The following is a 16,943-nucleotide window of genomic DNA, read 5'->3' on the forward strand; positions in this document are numbered from 1 at the left end:
AAAAAGTATTTAATAAGAATATTTCATTCATTCAGATCTAGGATGTGTTATTTTAGTGTTCAGTGTATAAAGTGACTAGTGATATATTTATTTACATCCAATTTTTTAATATTAAAGTGGCTAGAGATTGAGTCAGTATGTTGGCAGCAGCCACTCAATGTTAGTGATGGCTGTTTAACAGTCTGATGGCCTTGAGATAGAAGCTGTTTTTCAGTCTCTCGGTCCCAGCTTTGATGCACCTGTACTGACCTCACCTTCTGGATGATAGCGGGGTGAACAGGCAGTGGCTCGGGTGGTTGTTGTCCTTGATGATCTTTTTGGCCTTCCTGTGACATTAGGTGGTGTAGGTTTCCTGGGGGGCAGGTAATTTGTCCCCGGTGATGCATTGTGCAGAACTCACTACCCTCTGGAGAGCCTTACGGTTGTGGGCGGAGCAGTTGCCGTACCAGGCGGTGATACAGCCCGACAGGATGCTCTCGATTGTGCTATCTGTAAAAGTTTGAGTGTTTTCGGTAACAAGCCAAATTTCTTCAGCCTCCTGAGGTTGAAGAGGCGCTGTTGCGCCTACCTAACCACACTATCTGTGGGGGAACCGTTCAGTTTGTTCGTGATGTGTACTCCGAGGAACTTAAAACTTTCCACATTCTCCACTACTGTCCCGTCGATGTGGATAGGGGGGTACTCTCTCTGCTGTTTCCTGAAGTCCACGATCATCTCCTTTGTTTTGTTGACGTTGAGTGTGAGGTTATTTGCCTGACACCACACTCCGAGGGCCCTCACCTCCTCCCTGTAGGCCGTCTTGTCGTTGTTGGTAATCAAGCCCACCACTGTTGTGTCGTCTGAAAACTTGATGATTGAGTTGGAGGCGTGCATGGCCACGCATTCATGGGTGAACAGGGAGTACAGGAGAGGGCTGAGAACGCACCCTTGTTGGGCCCAGTGTTGAGGATCAGCGGGGTGGAGATGTTGTTTCCTACCCTCACCTGGGGGCGGCTCGTTAGAAAGTCCAGGACCCAGTTGCACAGGGCGGGGTCAAGACCTAGTGCCTCAAGCTTAATGACGAGTTTGGAGGGTACTATGGTGTTAAATGTTGAGCTGTAATCGGTGAACAGCATTCTTACATAGGTATTCCTCTTGTCCCAGATGGGTTAGGGCAGTGTGCAGTGTGATTGCGATTGCGTCGTCTGTGGACCTATTGGGGCGGTAAGCAAATTGGAATGAGTCTAGCGTGTCAGGTAGGGTGGAGGTGAAATGATCCTTGACTAGTCTCTCAAAGCACTTCATGATGACGGAAGTGAGTGCTACGGGGCGATAGCCGTTTAGCTCAGTTACCTTAGCTTTCTTGGGTACAGGAACAATGGTGGCCCTCTTGAAGCATGTTGGAACAGCAGACTGGGATAGGGATTGATTGAATATGTCCGTAAACACCCCCCAGCCAGCTGGTCTGCGCATGCTCTGAGGACGCGGCTAAGGATGCTGTCTGGGCCTGCAGTCTTGTGAGGGTTAACACGCTTAAATGTTTTACTCACATTGGCCGCGGTGAAGGAGAGCCCGAAAGTTTTGGTAGCGGGCTGTGTCTGGGAGCAAGACGTTGGTGTCCGCGACGGGGCTGGTTTTCTTTTTATAATCCGTGATTGACTGTAGACCCTGCCACATACGTATAATGTCTGAGCCATTGAATTGCGACTCTACTTTGTCTCTATACTGACGCTCTGCTTGTTTGATTGCCTTGCGGAGGGAATAGCTACACTGTTTGTATTCGGTCATGTTTCCGGTCGCCTTGCCATGATTGAAAGCAGTGGTTCGCGCTTTCATTTTTGCGCGAATGCTGCCATCAATCCACGGTTTCTGGTTGGAAAAGGTTTTAATAGTCACTGTGGGTACAACATCACCGATGCACTTGCTAATAAACTCGCTCACCGATTCAGCGTATACATCAATGTTGTTGTCTGAGGCTATCCCTATTCCCTCAACCCTTGCTCTCGACACATGAGACATGTATGCATTGCATGCATGTGACCAATAGGGCCTGACCTATAGCATATCATAATCACATCAATAAATGTATTATATTAAACTGTGAACACCATAACACGTGACCGAAAAATGGATGCAGAGGACGTGACAAATAAACTCGAAATGGGGGAATGTTTACTGGTTGCTCAGGAGGTAAAGGGGAAGTCAGGTGTGTGTAATACATTTGACTAGTTGTGGAAAATACTGGAAATCAAGAAAAAGAAGGTAATATGCATGCATATTATATGTGCCGAACAGGTGTTGTTAGATTACAGTATACTTTTTTGACTATATATTTTCGGATTGTTTGGAACAATGTAAACAACACTAAATACATTATAAGCGTACTAGAGAATCTGTTGTAATGTTGTTTTGAATCCTTTATTACAGCAAAGACTAAAAACAGTCACATTCATTTGTGAATGCAATTTCCAAAATGGAACGGTTTAGGCCTATTTATTGTTTACGCCAATTATTCAATGGTCACTTTGTTATTTTATTTTAAAACTAAAATGTTTGATTGCATTTCAAATCACGAATGACTCCTGTGTGTTGACATGAACAAATAAATGATTTATTGATACAGTAGCCTATGTAAGTATTGGAATATAGGCTTGAGTACGGTATTAAGACTTAACAGGATGCGCTCTTAGGCCTACAACTCGATGGTGGTTATACAAAGCTGCTATGCTAAGCCTACTAATGATAATGACATTACTTATTGTTATAATGATCGTCATAATAATAATAACAATAAGAAGGAGGTCAAGGAAAAAGGAGGGTTGTTATTATTATAAATAAAACCAGAGAAGCTGGTCTAACGAAAATAAAGGGGAAAGCCTTTATAGCATAGCAAAGATTTAAAACTGCTGAATTTGTGAAATTGTTTATCCAACATGTTGTGGTTTCCTGAGGCACGGAATTAGTAGGCTATTATGCAAACACTCAAACAGGCAACAGACGCAGGATCTGGCTTATTTCTGCAGATATATATGGCTGATTTTATAAAGCCAGTGTGTGTTTATTCACAGTGCTGAGCTAGTATTGTAACTGACATGTACAGTAATGTTAGCTAATGTTTCATCCCCTCTCACCAGGTGAATATATAAGCTACACTAGCTAGTAACTACCACAGCCATGTCAGCTCTAGCTTCTAGTTATCTGTCAGATCGTAATAATAGCCAGCTCATATCGCTATCTAACAGATGTTATTTGTATGGAAATGTTTTGTAGCCTTTATTTTGTCCCGTTTCAGAAGTTAATGAACTTGGCTAGCTTTTACTCCTGACCGCGCCACAATGATCTCTGTCGAGACCTGCAGGTCCCGCAGAGGCATCCCGCGGGATGCAGCTGAAGCTTAAACCTGAAGCTTAAAGCTACGGTCTGGGATCTGAGAATAATGGTCATTTCAATTATTAACCTGTAGTGACACCCCATCCCATGAACGGGGCCGTTGTCATCATCTGACACTAATTAGCATAACGCAACGGACATAAATCTTCCTAGAAAATCACAAGTGAAATATATTGGAACACTGCTTAGCCTTTTGTTAATCACCCTGTCATCTCAGATTTTCAAAATATGCTTTACAGCCAACGCTAGACAAGCATTTGTGTAAGTTTATCATAGCCTAGCATAGCATTATGCCTTGCTAGCAGCAGGCAACCTTGTCACGGAAATCAGAAAAGCAATCAAATTAAATAGTTTACCTTTGATGAACTTCGGATGTTTTCACTCACAAGACTCCCAGGTAGACAGCCAAAGTTCATTTTTTCCCAAAATATTATTTTTGTAGGCGAAATAGCTCCGTTTGTTCTTCACGTTTGGCTGAGAAATCGCCCGGAAATTGCGGTCACCACAACGCCGAAAAATATTCCAAATTTGCTCCATAATATCGACAGAAACATGCAAACGTTGTTTAGAATCCATCCTCAAGGTGTTTTTCTATTATCTATTCGATAATATATCCGTCGGGACAATTCGTTTTTCACTAGGACCGATTGGAGTAATGGCTAACTCTGTATTTTACGCGAGAATCTCTCTCGGAGCCACCATGTGACCACTTACGCAATGTGGCCGCCTACGGCTATTCTTCAACAGAAATGCGTAAAACTACGTCACAATGCTGTAGACACCTTGGGGAATACGTAGAAAGCGTAAGCTCGTTGATGGTACATTCACAGCTGAGTAGGGAGTCATTGGAACGCAGCGCTTTCAAAACCTGGGGCACTTCCGGATTGGATTTTTCTCAGGCTTTCGCCTGCAACATCAGTTCTGTTATACTCACAGACAATATCTTTACAGTTTTGGAAACGTTAGAGTGTTTTCTATCCAAAGTGCATATTCTAGCATATTTTCCTGACAAAATATCCCGTTTAAAACGGGAACGTTTTTTTTTTCAAAAATGAAAATACTGCCCCCTAACACCAAGAGGTTAAACCATTTATTATATTCTTGGATAATATAATGTATAAACGTACACCAAGGTAATTCTTTGTCATGCCTCATTTTAGGAGGATCAGATGGTGACAGGGGTCTCAGCAGGGTCAGGCAACCAGGGAAGACCAATCTGTGGCAGAGGTGAGGTGAATTTTTGCAGATACAATTCTTTATTCTCTCTGCACCAAACACTGGACAAGCCAGATGCTATTTTAAGGCAGTCTGACAAACCTCCAAAGTTGACTTCCAAACTGTGTCAAGGGTTGATAGAGGCTTTCCCCAATGACACAAAACATGTAAAGCAAAAATGTGAGGAAGACCTGGTAGAAGCTATTGATGGTGATGAATGGATACAGATAAGTTTGAATTTCCAGTCATGTTCATATCATCTTAGACATAAATTACTACAGTTTAAGACCATCCATAGAATGTACTGTATGCCAGTGAAACTGAATATCATGCACTCAGAAATGCACTTCCTCAGCTGGAGGTGTAAAATACGAAAGGGGACATATTTGCATATGTTATGGTCTTGTGTAGGCTAGCTGATTTCTGGCCAAGAGTATCTTCTTTTTTTCTCAGCATGTCTACAGATTCTCCCTTCTCCCTGTTTTTGTTTGCTTAGAAATGTTGAAACTGGAGACTGTTTTCTGAAGAAACGGTGTAACCAATCATTTATAGTGGCTAAAGGCATTGCCATTAATTGAAAGGTTGGTTTTTCTCCCACAATGTCAAGTTATGTATCACTAGATTTGATTTATTACACAATGAAAGGTATACTGGACAATGTTCACAAGGTCTGGATGACGTATATGGAATACAGTAGGACTAAAGTAGTCTGTATTGAAAACATGCCCACGTCAGGGGAGATACATATCTAGCTGCTGGGCTGCTCAGTCCTGGTCCTGGGGGTCTGCCGTCCTGTGGATTGTCACTCTGGCCTTGGCCTAACACACCTGATACCAATAATGAATGTTTCACTAAAATCCTAAAGCTAAGTGGGGTGTGTTGGGTTGGGGGGCTGCAGGGTGGTGGACCGTTAGGGGCAGGACGGGGCGACCAAAATATATTGTGTGCAAGTAAAAAGAGCTCTACAGTACTATTAGTAGTATGAGATGAATTATGTGGAGGATTTGCTGTTTCTGTGCGTTAATGTATATTTGAAATGTATGTGTTTTATTTATTTCAAACCTTTCCCATTATATTAAAAAAGTGAAAGGTGTGAACGGTGAAGGAAATTATGTTGGGCGAGAGTTGAGTTATTGACTAGACTGGTGGGGCTCGGGCGTGCAGGCGTCTCAGGCTGCTGGTCGGTCAGGCTGCAATTTTTTATTTATTTGTATTTTTTCAAGAGTTGCTCATTTGTTAGTCTTGGTTAAAGGAGCAACACAATATTTTATTATTGAATTACCTTTCATCTAGTTCAGTCTTATTAATCACTTAAACAGGTTTAATAATGATCTCTTACATAGCTTGATGACTGTGGGTATTTTTGCTTACTGTTGTTCTAAATAGAGACTGCATATTGGATTGTATAAAATTGCAGGAAATGAGCTTTAGATGATCCAAAAATTCAAGGAGAGGACCCCCAGACCCCACATCAGGTTATGTCCCCACCACTTCTACAAGCAAAGTGGCACCCCTCCTATTGATTATAGACCTAATTAAGTTGGGCTTTCCTCTCTCCTCACTTTTCTTAGACAATTAAGGCAAGGGCTGTTTTCTTTCCGCTTCTGCCTCCGCCACATTCTTCTCAACACCAAAATGCGATTAACTTTTATATTATACACATAGAAACATGGCCTAGGAAAAGTTGCCAATTTAACAGCGCACAGACATATTTCAGAATTGTGGACAGCAAACGCTAACGTGGGGAAAACAACGCATTTGTTATAAAACAATATTATTTGTATTTGTGTTGCACCATTGTTCTTACATAATATAACCATATACAGTTTCAGTAGCAAATGTCTTAGACTGATGGTCCCCATTCTCTCCGCGATGGATCAGTCCACTCAGACAGGCGCGAATCAGACAGTCTTGTACACCATGATTTTTTTATTTATTGACCAGTTGACTAAATGGGGTCAGCCCTAATATGGAATGGTTCCTAATGTATTGATGAACTTTAACTAATAGATCTTTATGCAATGTAATGTACAGTAATGCAATGTATATTTAGAGACCTGAACACAAGGTACTGTGTTACACACACACACACACACACACACACACACACACACACACACACACACACACACACACCTGTTCCATATTTATTCATACCAAAACATTTAATGCAACACTACCCACCACCTGTTTAACATCTGTGCTAGAATTGGGCACCGGACCCAATAACTCCCCCAGATTGCCACATTGGACAGTCATCTGGAAAAACGCACGGCATCTCTCTCACCCACCCACAACAAAACACTGGAGTGCAAACCACTGAAGAGAGCAGAGAATGAGCAGAGAAGGCACTGAACTGATGAATGAGCCTTCAATAAGCCTTCATCAGGACACAATTAGTAGAGACATGCAGAGGAGATGGAATGGAGCATGCCTTCATTTGAAGCGGGAGGACTGTGAGGATTCCATTAACAAGCATTGGGACAAGCCACATTACTCAGGGTAATTTTGATCCTGAGTAAACATTCCCCTCACATCTACTAGGGCTATGACTTGAACAGCTCCATGAATGAGGTCTAGGTAAAGTATGGTGGGTGGACCCCAATGCTGACTGTTAAATTGAACAAAGTCTTCTAAAAGATTTGTCTTTATTCAGATCATTAGAATCTTTTCCATTACCAGATGTTCGCCGAGGTTCTGACCGACTGTGTTTAAGTTGAATGCATTTAGTAAGAGTACTAAATCCACAGTTGGTGCGGGACTGTACTCTGTTTTAAAATGGTACTCTGAGACGAGATTAGCTTCCGCCCTGCCCATGTCTGAGATCTTTAAATGGCATCAACAATGGGCTTGCTCCATTTTCATGAGAAACCAGAAAGCCTCTTTATGGATGCGTCAGATAGTGGTATTGCATTCTCCCCTGTGCAGACAGGCCCTGTTTGTGTGTGTGTGTGTGTGTGTGTGTGTGTGTGTGTGTGTGTGTGTGTGTGTGTGTGTGTGTGTGTGTGTGTGTGTGTGTGTGTGTGTGTGTGTGTGTGTGTGTGTGTGTGTGTCTGTGTGTGTGTGTGTGTGTGTCTGTGTGTGTGTGTGTGTGTGTGTGTCTGTGTTTGTCCGTCTGCGTGCGAGCGTGTGTGTGTGCGCCCGTGTATTTGTGCGATGCCGCAGCAGATTGTCCGGCCATACCGAGGTCCACATTTACATGGGCCTAATCTGGGCCAGATGTTCCAGGATGACACAGAAAATGATAAAAGGCCCCATACCCTGGGAAAGTCATGTGACCTTGTGACTGGCGCTGTCATATTCCCCCATCGTCAGCCTGTTGTGCAGCTAATTAGATGAACATTTGCTTGTTAGTATAACTACAGCACGGGGAATATAGGTGGGGTCATTTTTAATTCTGTTGTTTTAATAGCTTTGGTCACTGGGACGTTAGGCATACAGCTGTGGTGCTTGTAGTTGTTTGTATTGTGCAACATGTTAAGATGGCTTGTGCTCAAGGACTATTTCTGTGTTCGTTAGCCTCACACATTTTTATCTCTTTGCCTCTCTGCCCCTGTTTTACTTTATGGTTATTTTGTTTGCAATTATTTCCAAATATATTCTACTGACCCTGCTGTAAGTCGTTGTTCAGATTCAGAAACGGCTGTCGAACAACCAGTCCATTTGTCCTACATACATAGGTTAAGTTTAACTAAAGTTTATCTACCCACATTTCAGCTCTGCGCTCCAAGAATCGCCTCAGTCATGTATTTTTTAGGACCGTCCAGAGACGACCGCCAGGTTAGCTGACTTGCTGCTTCTCTTAGGACTCACTGTTGGCCTAGATTAAAATAGTTATTTTTCTGTTCAACTTGTTCTAGTGGAAATATGTATTCGAATCCACAGCGTTGACCTCTGACCTGTGTATGCTCCATACTCTGGGGCCCTAAATAACTAAAGCGCGGCCAAGCTAGCGCTTCAGAGGCCAATAAACAACAGATGTTTCAGACTGGAAACAAGGAGAGATTTGCTTTGAAAAAACAACTCAAACCCTTATAAATAAACTAAGGAGAGAACATCTCTTCTACCATATGCAATATGGATGTTAGTTTAGTTATTTAGTTGCGCCCAAGCTTACAGGGTGAATGCATGTGGTCTGGTAGGCGGTAGCTATCTTGCCTCAGTAGACTGAATGCTTGCTCGTTAATTATACTGTGAGCACAAAAACATCATTAGATATGATACTCCAGTTTTGATATGAATGATATGTCCCTTTTTTCAATAATGCATTAATGTTACTGCCGTAAGCCTGCTTGGATCCAATCCTTTAAGAAAATGTAATCCATGTCATTTAATGTCTCATTGTTGAGGGCTCAGTGGGAATGAGTGAGTGAAGCCTGACACTGGTTACCTGAAAGCTTGACAGATTCCTAGACTTCGGGGTGCAGTCCCATCACCTCACAGTGGTATCCATTGTAAGCATACTGTAGGTTCTGTAGGTATCCATGCTCGGCTAACTGATGCCGGCCTGGTAACAGGCTTAAACTCCCTGACATTGTCCCTCTGTTTCCCTATGCGACAGTGCTAGAGGAGATTCCGCGGCAGCAGCTTGGGGCGGTAAGCTACTCGTCGGCGCTATGCGCTGGGCCTCTTCTACAAAGGCCCAGGCTCACTTTGACGTCCCCTGGGCCGCCAAGTACGTCTCCAATAATCCCTGCATTCGCTTCATCGCCATCAACGATCAAAAGCGCAATTTAGGTCAGTGCCGCCATTCTCTTTCTCTGTGTGCGTTTGTCTGTCTGTCTCTTTATTTTCCACTCTTTTTCTGTCTGTCTCTTTATTTCCACTCTCTTTTTCTGTCTGTCTCTTTATTGCCACTCTCTTTTTCTGTCTGTCTCTTTATTGCCACTCTATTTTTCTGTCTGTCTCTTTATTTTCCACTCTCTTTTTCTGTCTGTCTCTTTATTTCCACTCTCTTTTTCTGTCTGTCTCTCTTTATTTCCACTCTCTTTTTCTGTCTCTTTATTTCCACTCTCTTTTTCTGTCTGTCTCTTTATTTTCCACTCTTTTTCTGTCTGGCTCTTTATTTCCACTCTCTTTTTCTGTCTGTCTCTTTATTTTCCACTCTTTTTCTGTCTGTCTCTTTATTTTCCACACCGTGCTGTTGAGAGCCTCCGTAGACCTTAGTGTTTGATTGGCTCTGTGAGTGCTGGGCTAGCCTTGGCCATTGGCAGTCCGACTTCATTGCTGATGTGAACGCAGAAGGGAGATGAAGCAGATACTGAGCAGGAGAGCACACACAGCACAACACCCTAAGATCAGGCTTCTACACACACCAGCCTTCATTATCAGCTCTGCTAGAAAACCACTGCCTCTCGGCTTCTATGAGAAGGAACAACATCTTATATCAGACCTGGAGGGGTGTGTGTGTGTTTCACAGAGAGACAAATATGTGCGTGTGTGCTTCAGTGAAAAACAATAAGTGCCTTTCTCTGTGTGTGTGTGTGTGTGTGTGTGTGTGTGTGTGTGTGTGTGTGTGTGTGTGTGTGTGTGTGTGTGTGTGTGTGTGTGTGTGTGTGTGTGTGTGTGTGTGTGTGTGTGTGTGTGTGTGTGTGTTTGCACGTCACTTGTGTATGTGTGAGAAAGAGTGCGAGAGAAACTGAGAGCGATAGATACTCTTTTGAAAGTGTTCACGCACCTGTCACCTCTCATCCACTCCAGTGTTCAGAAGGCAACATCCTAATTAGAGGAGCTGGTAAATGTTTCATTCTACAAGTCTCCTCTGCCCCGGTGCTGCTACTGCGCTCCTCCTCTCGCCCTCCTCCTCTCGCCCTCCTCCTCTCGCCCTCCCCCGCTACGCTTTAATCTTATTGTTCCTTTGTGTAATGTGTTTAGCTTGTACCTCAAGTAAGCAGGGGGTAGTAGGGTGCAAGCACAGATGATTTCTGACTGGCCCTTTGAAAGGCCTAGGAATACAGAGAGCAGAAAAGGCACTGTAAGAATAGCTGTGGAGCGTCTCTCCAACTCTCTCGAGTGGTCTAAAACAGGGAGCTTGCTGTGACCAGGGGAACAGGTGTCAGGTCACAGAGCACACAGGACAGGACAATGGCCCTCCTGCGTCACCAAGATTGGACGGCCCCCTGAGGAAGATTTAGGAGTAAACAGCTTCATGTTCCGAGTTTCATCTGTACTCCGATTGGAATGAAATATGTGAGTTAGCAACTCGTTCAAATTGCACAACGCATCATTTGGTGCCAACTTGCTCTAAGTGGTGCCTGTCTACCTAGTGAACTTAGTAACCTGTGTGTTTTTTTTTCTTACTTCTCCTTCAGAAGCCGAGTTTGTGCCAGTCTCTAGCCTACCTGCCTACCTTGCTACCATCATACGGACTGTTTCCCCACCTCTTTCTGTCTTATCTCTTTATATTCAACTTTCCTCCTACTTCTCTCATCTTTGTTTGCCTTCCTCCTCTTTCTTTCTCTCCCTCTCTCTTGTCTCTCTGGCAGGCCCTATGGGAGGGGACTATGTTAAAAAACTGGTTAGGGTGGCTATCTAAGCAATGAGCCAAACCAGAATGGCCTTTTGGACAGAAGTTGGACAGACCCCAGGGAATGGGTGCTGTAGCCTGTCTGTGTGCTATAGTCACTGTCACCAAACTGAAGTCTCCCTGTCCCTACACTGTCCACACAGTGACCATCCCTAGTTCCCTACAAGGGAATTCAGCATCTCCAGCTTGGCTCCGAACAAAACAACCGTCTGTGTTTGATGTGTGTGCACTCCCTCACGCAACGTTGTCCCGTCTGCCGCTTTTAAAAAACGAGCCAAGCTGGAGGAAATGATTGACCTCGTAGTAACTCTGTTTCCCGCTCCAGCAGGTCAATTGCGGGACATGTTTATTGGCGGCAGTAAACCATTATTCTCCACAATCAGTTTAAATATGGTTTTAAGACGATGTCATTAGAGAGATAACTTCATGACGTACAGCCTCGATAAATCAATGCAAAACATCCTGTATGGTTGAGAGCTGTCTGTCTGTCTGTCTGTCTGTCTGTCTGTCTGTCTGTCTGTCTGTCTGTCTGTCTGTCTGTCTGTCTGTCTGTCTGTCATTAGAAACAGGATCTCACCGTGTCCACTCCCCGCATGATGTCACCGCCACACAACCGGATCCTCAGCAGACAGGGCTCCAAGCCTTGCTGTTGTGTGTACAGTTACCAAACACTCAACATACAGTGCATTCGGAAAGTATTCAGGCCCCTTGACTTTTTCCACATTTTGTTATGTTACAGCCTTATTCTAAAATTGATTAAATAAAATCCTCATCAATCTACACACAATACCCCATAATGACAAAGTGAAAAAATGTTTTTTAGATATTTTTGCATATGTATAAAAAAATTCAAAACAGAAATAAGTATTCCGACCCTTTGCTATGAGACTCGAAATTGAGGTCATGTGCATCCTGTTTCCATTGATCATCCATGAGATGTTTCTACAATTTGATTGGAGTCCACCTGTGGTAAACTCAATAGATTGGACATGATTTGGAAGGGCACACACCTGTCTAAGATCCCACAGTTGGCAGTGCATGTCAGGTAAATAAACAAGCCATGAGGTCAAAGGAATTGTCAGCAGTGCTCTGAGACAGGATTGTGTCAAGGCACAGATCTGGGGAAGGGTTCCAAAAAAATTCTGCAGCATTAAAGGTCCCCAAGAGCACAGTGGCATCCATCATTCATAAATGGAAGAGGTTTGGAACCACCAAGACTCTTTCTAGAGCTGGCCGGCTGCCCGGCCAAACTAAAAAACCGGGGTAGAAGGGCCTTGGTCAGGGAATTGACCAAGAACCCAATGGTCACTCTGACAGAGCTCCAGAGGACTTGGGGCGTCTGTTTCTCAAACTCCAGAGAACGTGAGGCATCTGTTTCTCAAACTAGGCACTCTAAGGTACTTGTCCTATTGCTCAGTTGTGCACCGGGGCCTCCCACTCCTCTTTCTATTCTGGTTAGACCCAGTTTGAGCTGTTTTGTGAAGGGAGTAGTACACAGCGTTGTACCAGATCTTCAATTTCTTGGCAATTTCTTGCATGGAATATCCTTCATTTCCCAGAACAAGAATAGACTGACAAGTTTCAGAAGAAAGTAATTGTTTCTGGCTATTTTGAGCCTGTAATCGAACCCACAAATGCTGATGCTCCAGATACTCAACTAGTCTAAAAAAGGACAGTTGTATTGCTTCTTTAATCAGAACAAAAGTTTTCAGCTGTGCTAACATAATTGCAAACGGGTTTTCTAATGAACAATTAGCCTTAGGAGTGATGGTTGCTGATAATGGGCCTCTGTACTCCTATGTAGATATTCCATAACAAATCTGCCGTTTCCAGCTACACTAGTAATTTACAACATTTACAATGTTGTTCTGATCAATTTGATCTTGATTTTAATGGACAAAAATATATACTTTTCTTTCAAAAACAAGGACATTTCTAAGTGACCCCAAACCTTTGAACGATAGTGTATATTTCATAGTGTTTACTGTTCAACTGAACGATTGCGCATTCACTGACTTAGATGTCGATTCTGATGAAAGTCAGTATGGCCAAAACATAAATGTCTTAAAAAACAAATTCAATCAAAAATTCAATTCAAAAACCAGAATTTTACCACAACTTTCCTGCATTGTGAATTGTGAACTGAACTGTGTTCTTAGCTGTGCCGTATTCCTGTGTGTCCCTGTGCTGTGCAAAGTCTGCAGAGTGCAGTCCGTCTATGGTGGTATGGTTCTGAACTGTGCTGTATGTGCTTGCCTGTGCAGAATTCCCAGAGTGTGGTCCCTCCATGGTGGTCCACATCAGTGTTCCATTTGGTGTCAAACACCTGGAGGAGGCCAAGGAGCAGGTGGAGCCTATCATCCTGGTGAAGCTGAACAAGCTGCTGCCTGGCTTGCCACAGCCCGACAGCATCAAGTGCCAGAAGTGGAGATACTCACAGGTGAGAGGGGTTACTCAGACAGGAGTTTTACTGTATTACTTCATCGAGTGAGGAGAGATAATACCAGGAGTTTTACTGTATTACTTCATCGAGTGAGGAGAGATAAGACCAGGATTTTTACTGTATTACTTCATCGAGTGAGGAGAGATAATACCAGGAGTTTTACGGTATTACTTCATCGAGTGAGGAGAGATAAGACCAGGATTTTTACTGTATTACTTCATCGAGTGAGGAGAGATAAGACCAGGATTTTTACTGTATTACTTCATCGAGTGAGGAGAGAAAATACCAGGAGTTTTATTTCATTCACTCATTGAGAGAAGAGGAAGAGTTTGTTTTCTTCTTCATAGAAACTTTAAGAGATAATAACTGTCGCTACTTCACAGTCCTGTCAAGATACATGGAAAGAAGGTCAGAGGGTTAGACTCGGTTCAGTAAAACTCATCGTCTGTGTAAAGAACGTTGATGAGTGACATGCTGTGTCGATCATGATCACGCCGTACTAAACTTGAACGTATTACGTTTTTCTGCTTCTGTATACCACACGAGTGTAGTGTACGGAGACTGCTTGGACATGGTGTTCCTTTTTCAAGTAGCTCCAATGTCCTGTTTACTGTGATGTTTCCCTGGATCTCCATGTTCCTCTTGGACCAGATACTGTGACTTTATTTACATTATTTATGTCCAGCAAGAATATGTCCTCCAAGGGCTCTCGTAGCTGTTCATCACTCTTCTGTAGTGATTGAAGTACACACTCGGCGATTGCATCACTCAATCTCTTAAATGTGCTCTCTCTCTCTCTCTCTCTCTCTCTCTCTCTCTGTCTCTCTGTCTCTCTCTCTCTGTCTCTCTGTCTCTCTCTCTCTCTCTCTTTCTCTTTCGCTCCAACACACACCCACACACGCTCTGCTAAGCGAGGCTGGGCTGGGCTGGGGGTCAGAGGCCACAGAACATCTGTGTGGGAGGCCACATCACTGGGAGTGCCAGAGCATGGGCCAAGGCCCACTGGAACTGGATGGGCCATGATAGAACACACACACACGCACATTTGTACTGTAACACACACACACACACAAGCACATTTGTATTATAATATAGACACACACACATTCATAATGGAATGCGCAGACACACACACATATGCACACTCACTCATACTGTACACACATCAGCTCCCTGTCAAATGCACTAGCAGTCATTCTAACAAAGACCATTGTGACAGAGAGACACAAATGCATGATTGAACAGTTATATCAGTTTAACTGTTGCTAAAATATAGGATATAGGTTGCGTGCTCTTTAGATTACTTCTCTTTTGAAGTAGACGTATTCTCAGCTGCCGAATTCTCTTGCTTTCCTTGCGATAAAACGTGTTTATATTGGGGCGTTTATCTTAAGGTCCCAAACCCTCCTCCTTGGCGCTCCGTGCTCTTTGCCATGGGAAGTCAGCCTCACACTGTATATGGAGACGGCAGGGCCCAGGGCCACTTTATCAACGTACCACTAGAGTGAACCAAACAATTTGTCCATGGCCACATTTCAACAAAAATGCTTATCATCAATTGATTTACATGGTGATGACCTTTTCAAGGATGCATGAGCAAACAAACAATTATGTTTTTGGGGTGGAGTGGGGATGGAGGGTGGGGGTTATGATAGCAGCACATAGTAGCCTATAACGATGCCTATTAAAAGCCCCAGCAGGAAATGGATACTATTTCCTTACCCTTAGCGGTGCAGGGCAGCGTACCTCGATGTTTATCCATCTGCTGCCTCTCCTCTTAGTACAGGCCTCTGACAGAAGCTACGACACGTACACCGGCTTGTGTGTTTACACTCCCAAGTCATTAACACACTTAACTCTCAGCATTCAGGATTTAAACATGAGGAAGACAGTTGGCCGCAAGGCTGATTTGATATCTGCCTGTCTGGCCAAAGGCGGTGCATTTTATGGCTTGATCTGTGGTATCCCACCACGTTCGTCCAGAGGTAACTTGAGCACAGACAGTTTTTTGGATTGCAGGATAACTGTAGCACAAACAAATCATTGTCTCAATACACATTCTACTGTAGCTGTGGAAATAGATACATCTGTGGCCATGACAACAATTTGGCTTCAGTAGTGTAGTACACAATCAATGCGTCATTTATCAGTGAAGGACAGTGAGCTGCCGATTCCACTCAATAGCTCAGCAGCAGCATGAAGGTCTAATCAGCCCTCTCTATTGGGTCTAGTGACCGTTAGGGCCACTCCACCTGCTGATCTATGGCCCTTCTCTCTCTCTCTCTCTCTCTCTCTACCCCCCTCTCTTTCTCTACCCCACCACCCCCCCTCTCTTTCTCAACTAATTAGGTGACGAGCTCGGTGCCGACTGCCCAGGGCAGATGACGCCGCTGTCCCAGCCTCTGTTGGTGTGTGGGGGCGACGGCTTCACACATTCCAATTTCGATGGCTGTATCGAGTCTGCCCTGAAGGTGTTTGACGTTCTGAAGTCCTCTCTCTGATGCCTTCAGGGGTGGTAGGGGGGATGGGAGTATAGTGTGGGGGCCTCTATGTGTACAGTATGCTAGCCCAGAGAGGGGGGTACTGCCATTGATCCATTACCCTACCCCCCCCCCCCCCCCCAACATCATGGATGAAATCTGTCAAATAGAAGAGTTGAACTGTCCACTGAAGTATATGTTTTTTTTAACATGTTGATGCTATGCTGTGTTCACTTGTGGTTAGATGTGGAACCGGTGTGTATATGACCCACTAATACAACAAGGTGGACCATGATTCCGTTCCAATGAAGTACTTTACTGACAGTAAATATGGTGTTGCTACTCAGGATTTCTCTCTAAACATCTGATTTTGGTTCAGATTGAATAAAAAAGTTGAAAACTATATCTCCCCCTTTGTGTCTGTTACTCCACTTTCTTTTTACTCAGAAAGATGGCAGGTGGTATGGGAACCAATCAGCACAGAGCTCAGAGCAAAGTCGTACAAAATGGATGTGGGTAGTCAAAAAGCAATTAGAAAGTAATCAAGATCCCTTAATGACTTCTAAATACATTAGGCAAAGTAGGCACACTATGTTCTGTTTGACTAACACCATACCTCAGCCACCATTGATGTAGCCAGAGGACTCTGGGTATGACTGCCTGGTATGGCTAACACCATACCTCACCCACCATTGATGTAGCCAGAGGACTCTGGGTATGACTGCCTGGTATGGCTAACACCATACCTCACCCACCATTAATGTAGCCAGAGGACTCTGGGTATGACTGCCTGGTATGGCTAACATCATACCTCACCCACCATTGATGTAGCCAGAGGACTCTGGGTATGACTGCCTGGTATGGCTAACATCATACCTCACCCACCATTGATGTAGCCAGAGGACTCTGG

General features: G+C 43.8%; 1 protein-coding gene across 1 annotated transcript in view; it reads left to right on the top strand.

Moving 5' to 3' along the window:
• The window catches only part of LOC139376574 (renalase-like), a 59,362-nt gene extending 42,926 nt beyond the window's left edge, over positions 1-16,436 (top strand). Inside the window, 5 exon segments of the mRNA XM_071119316.1 lie at positions 9,146-9,195; positions 9,197-9,220; positions 9,222-9,321; positions 13,375-13,550; positions 15,903-16,436. Of these exon segments, the coding sequence (XP_070975417.1) occupies positions 9,146-9,195; positions 9,197-9,220; positions 9,222-9,321; positions 13,375-13,550; positions 15,903-15,938 (386 nt within the window). The 3' untranslated portion in view covers positions 15,939-16,436.
• The last annotated feature ends 507 nt before the right edge of the window (positions 16,437-16,943 follow it).

This window comes from Oncorhynchus clarkii, chromosome 20, assembly GCF_045791955.1.
Source record: "Oncorhynchus clarkii lewisi isolate Uvic-CL-2024 chromosome 20, UVic_Ocla_1.0, whole genome shotgun sequence".
NCBI classification, from domain to species: domain Eukaryota; kingdom Metazoa; phylum Chordata; class Actinopteri; order Salmoniformes; family Salmonidae; genus Oncorhynchus; species Oncorhynchus clarkii.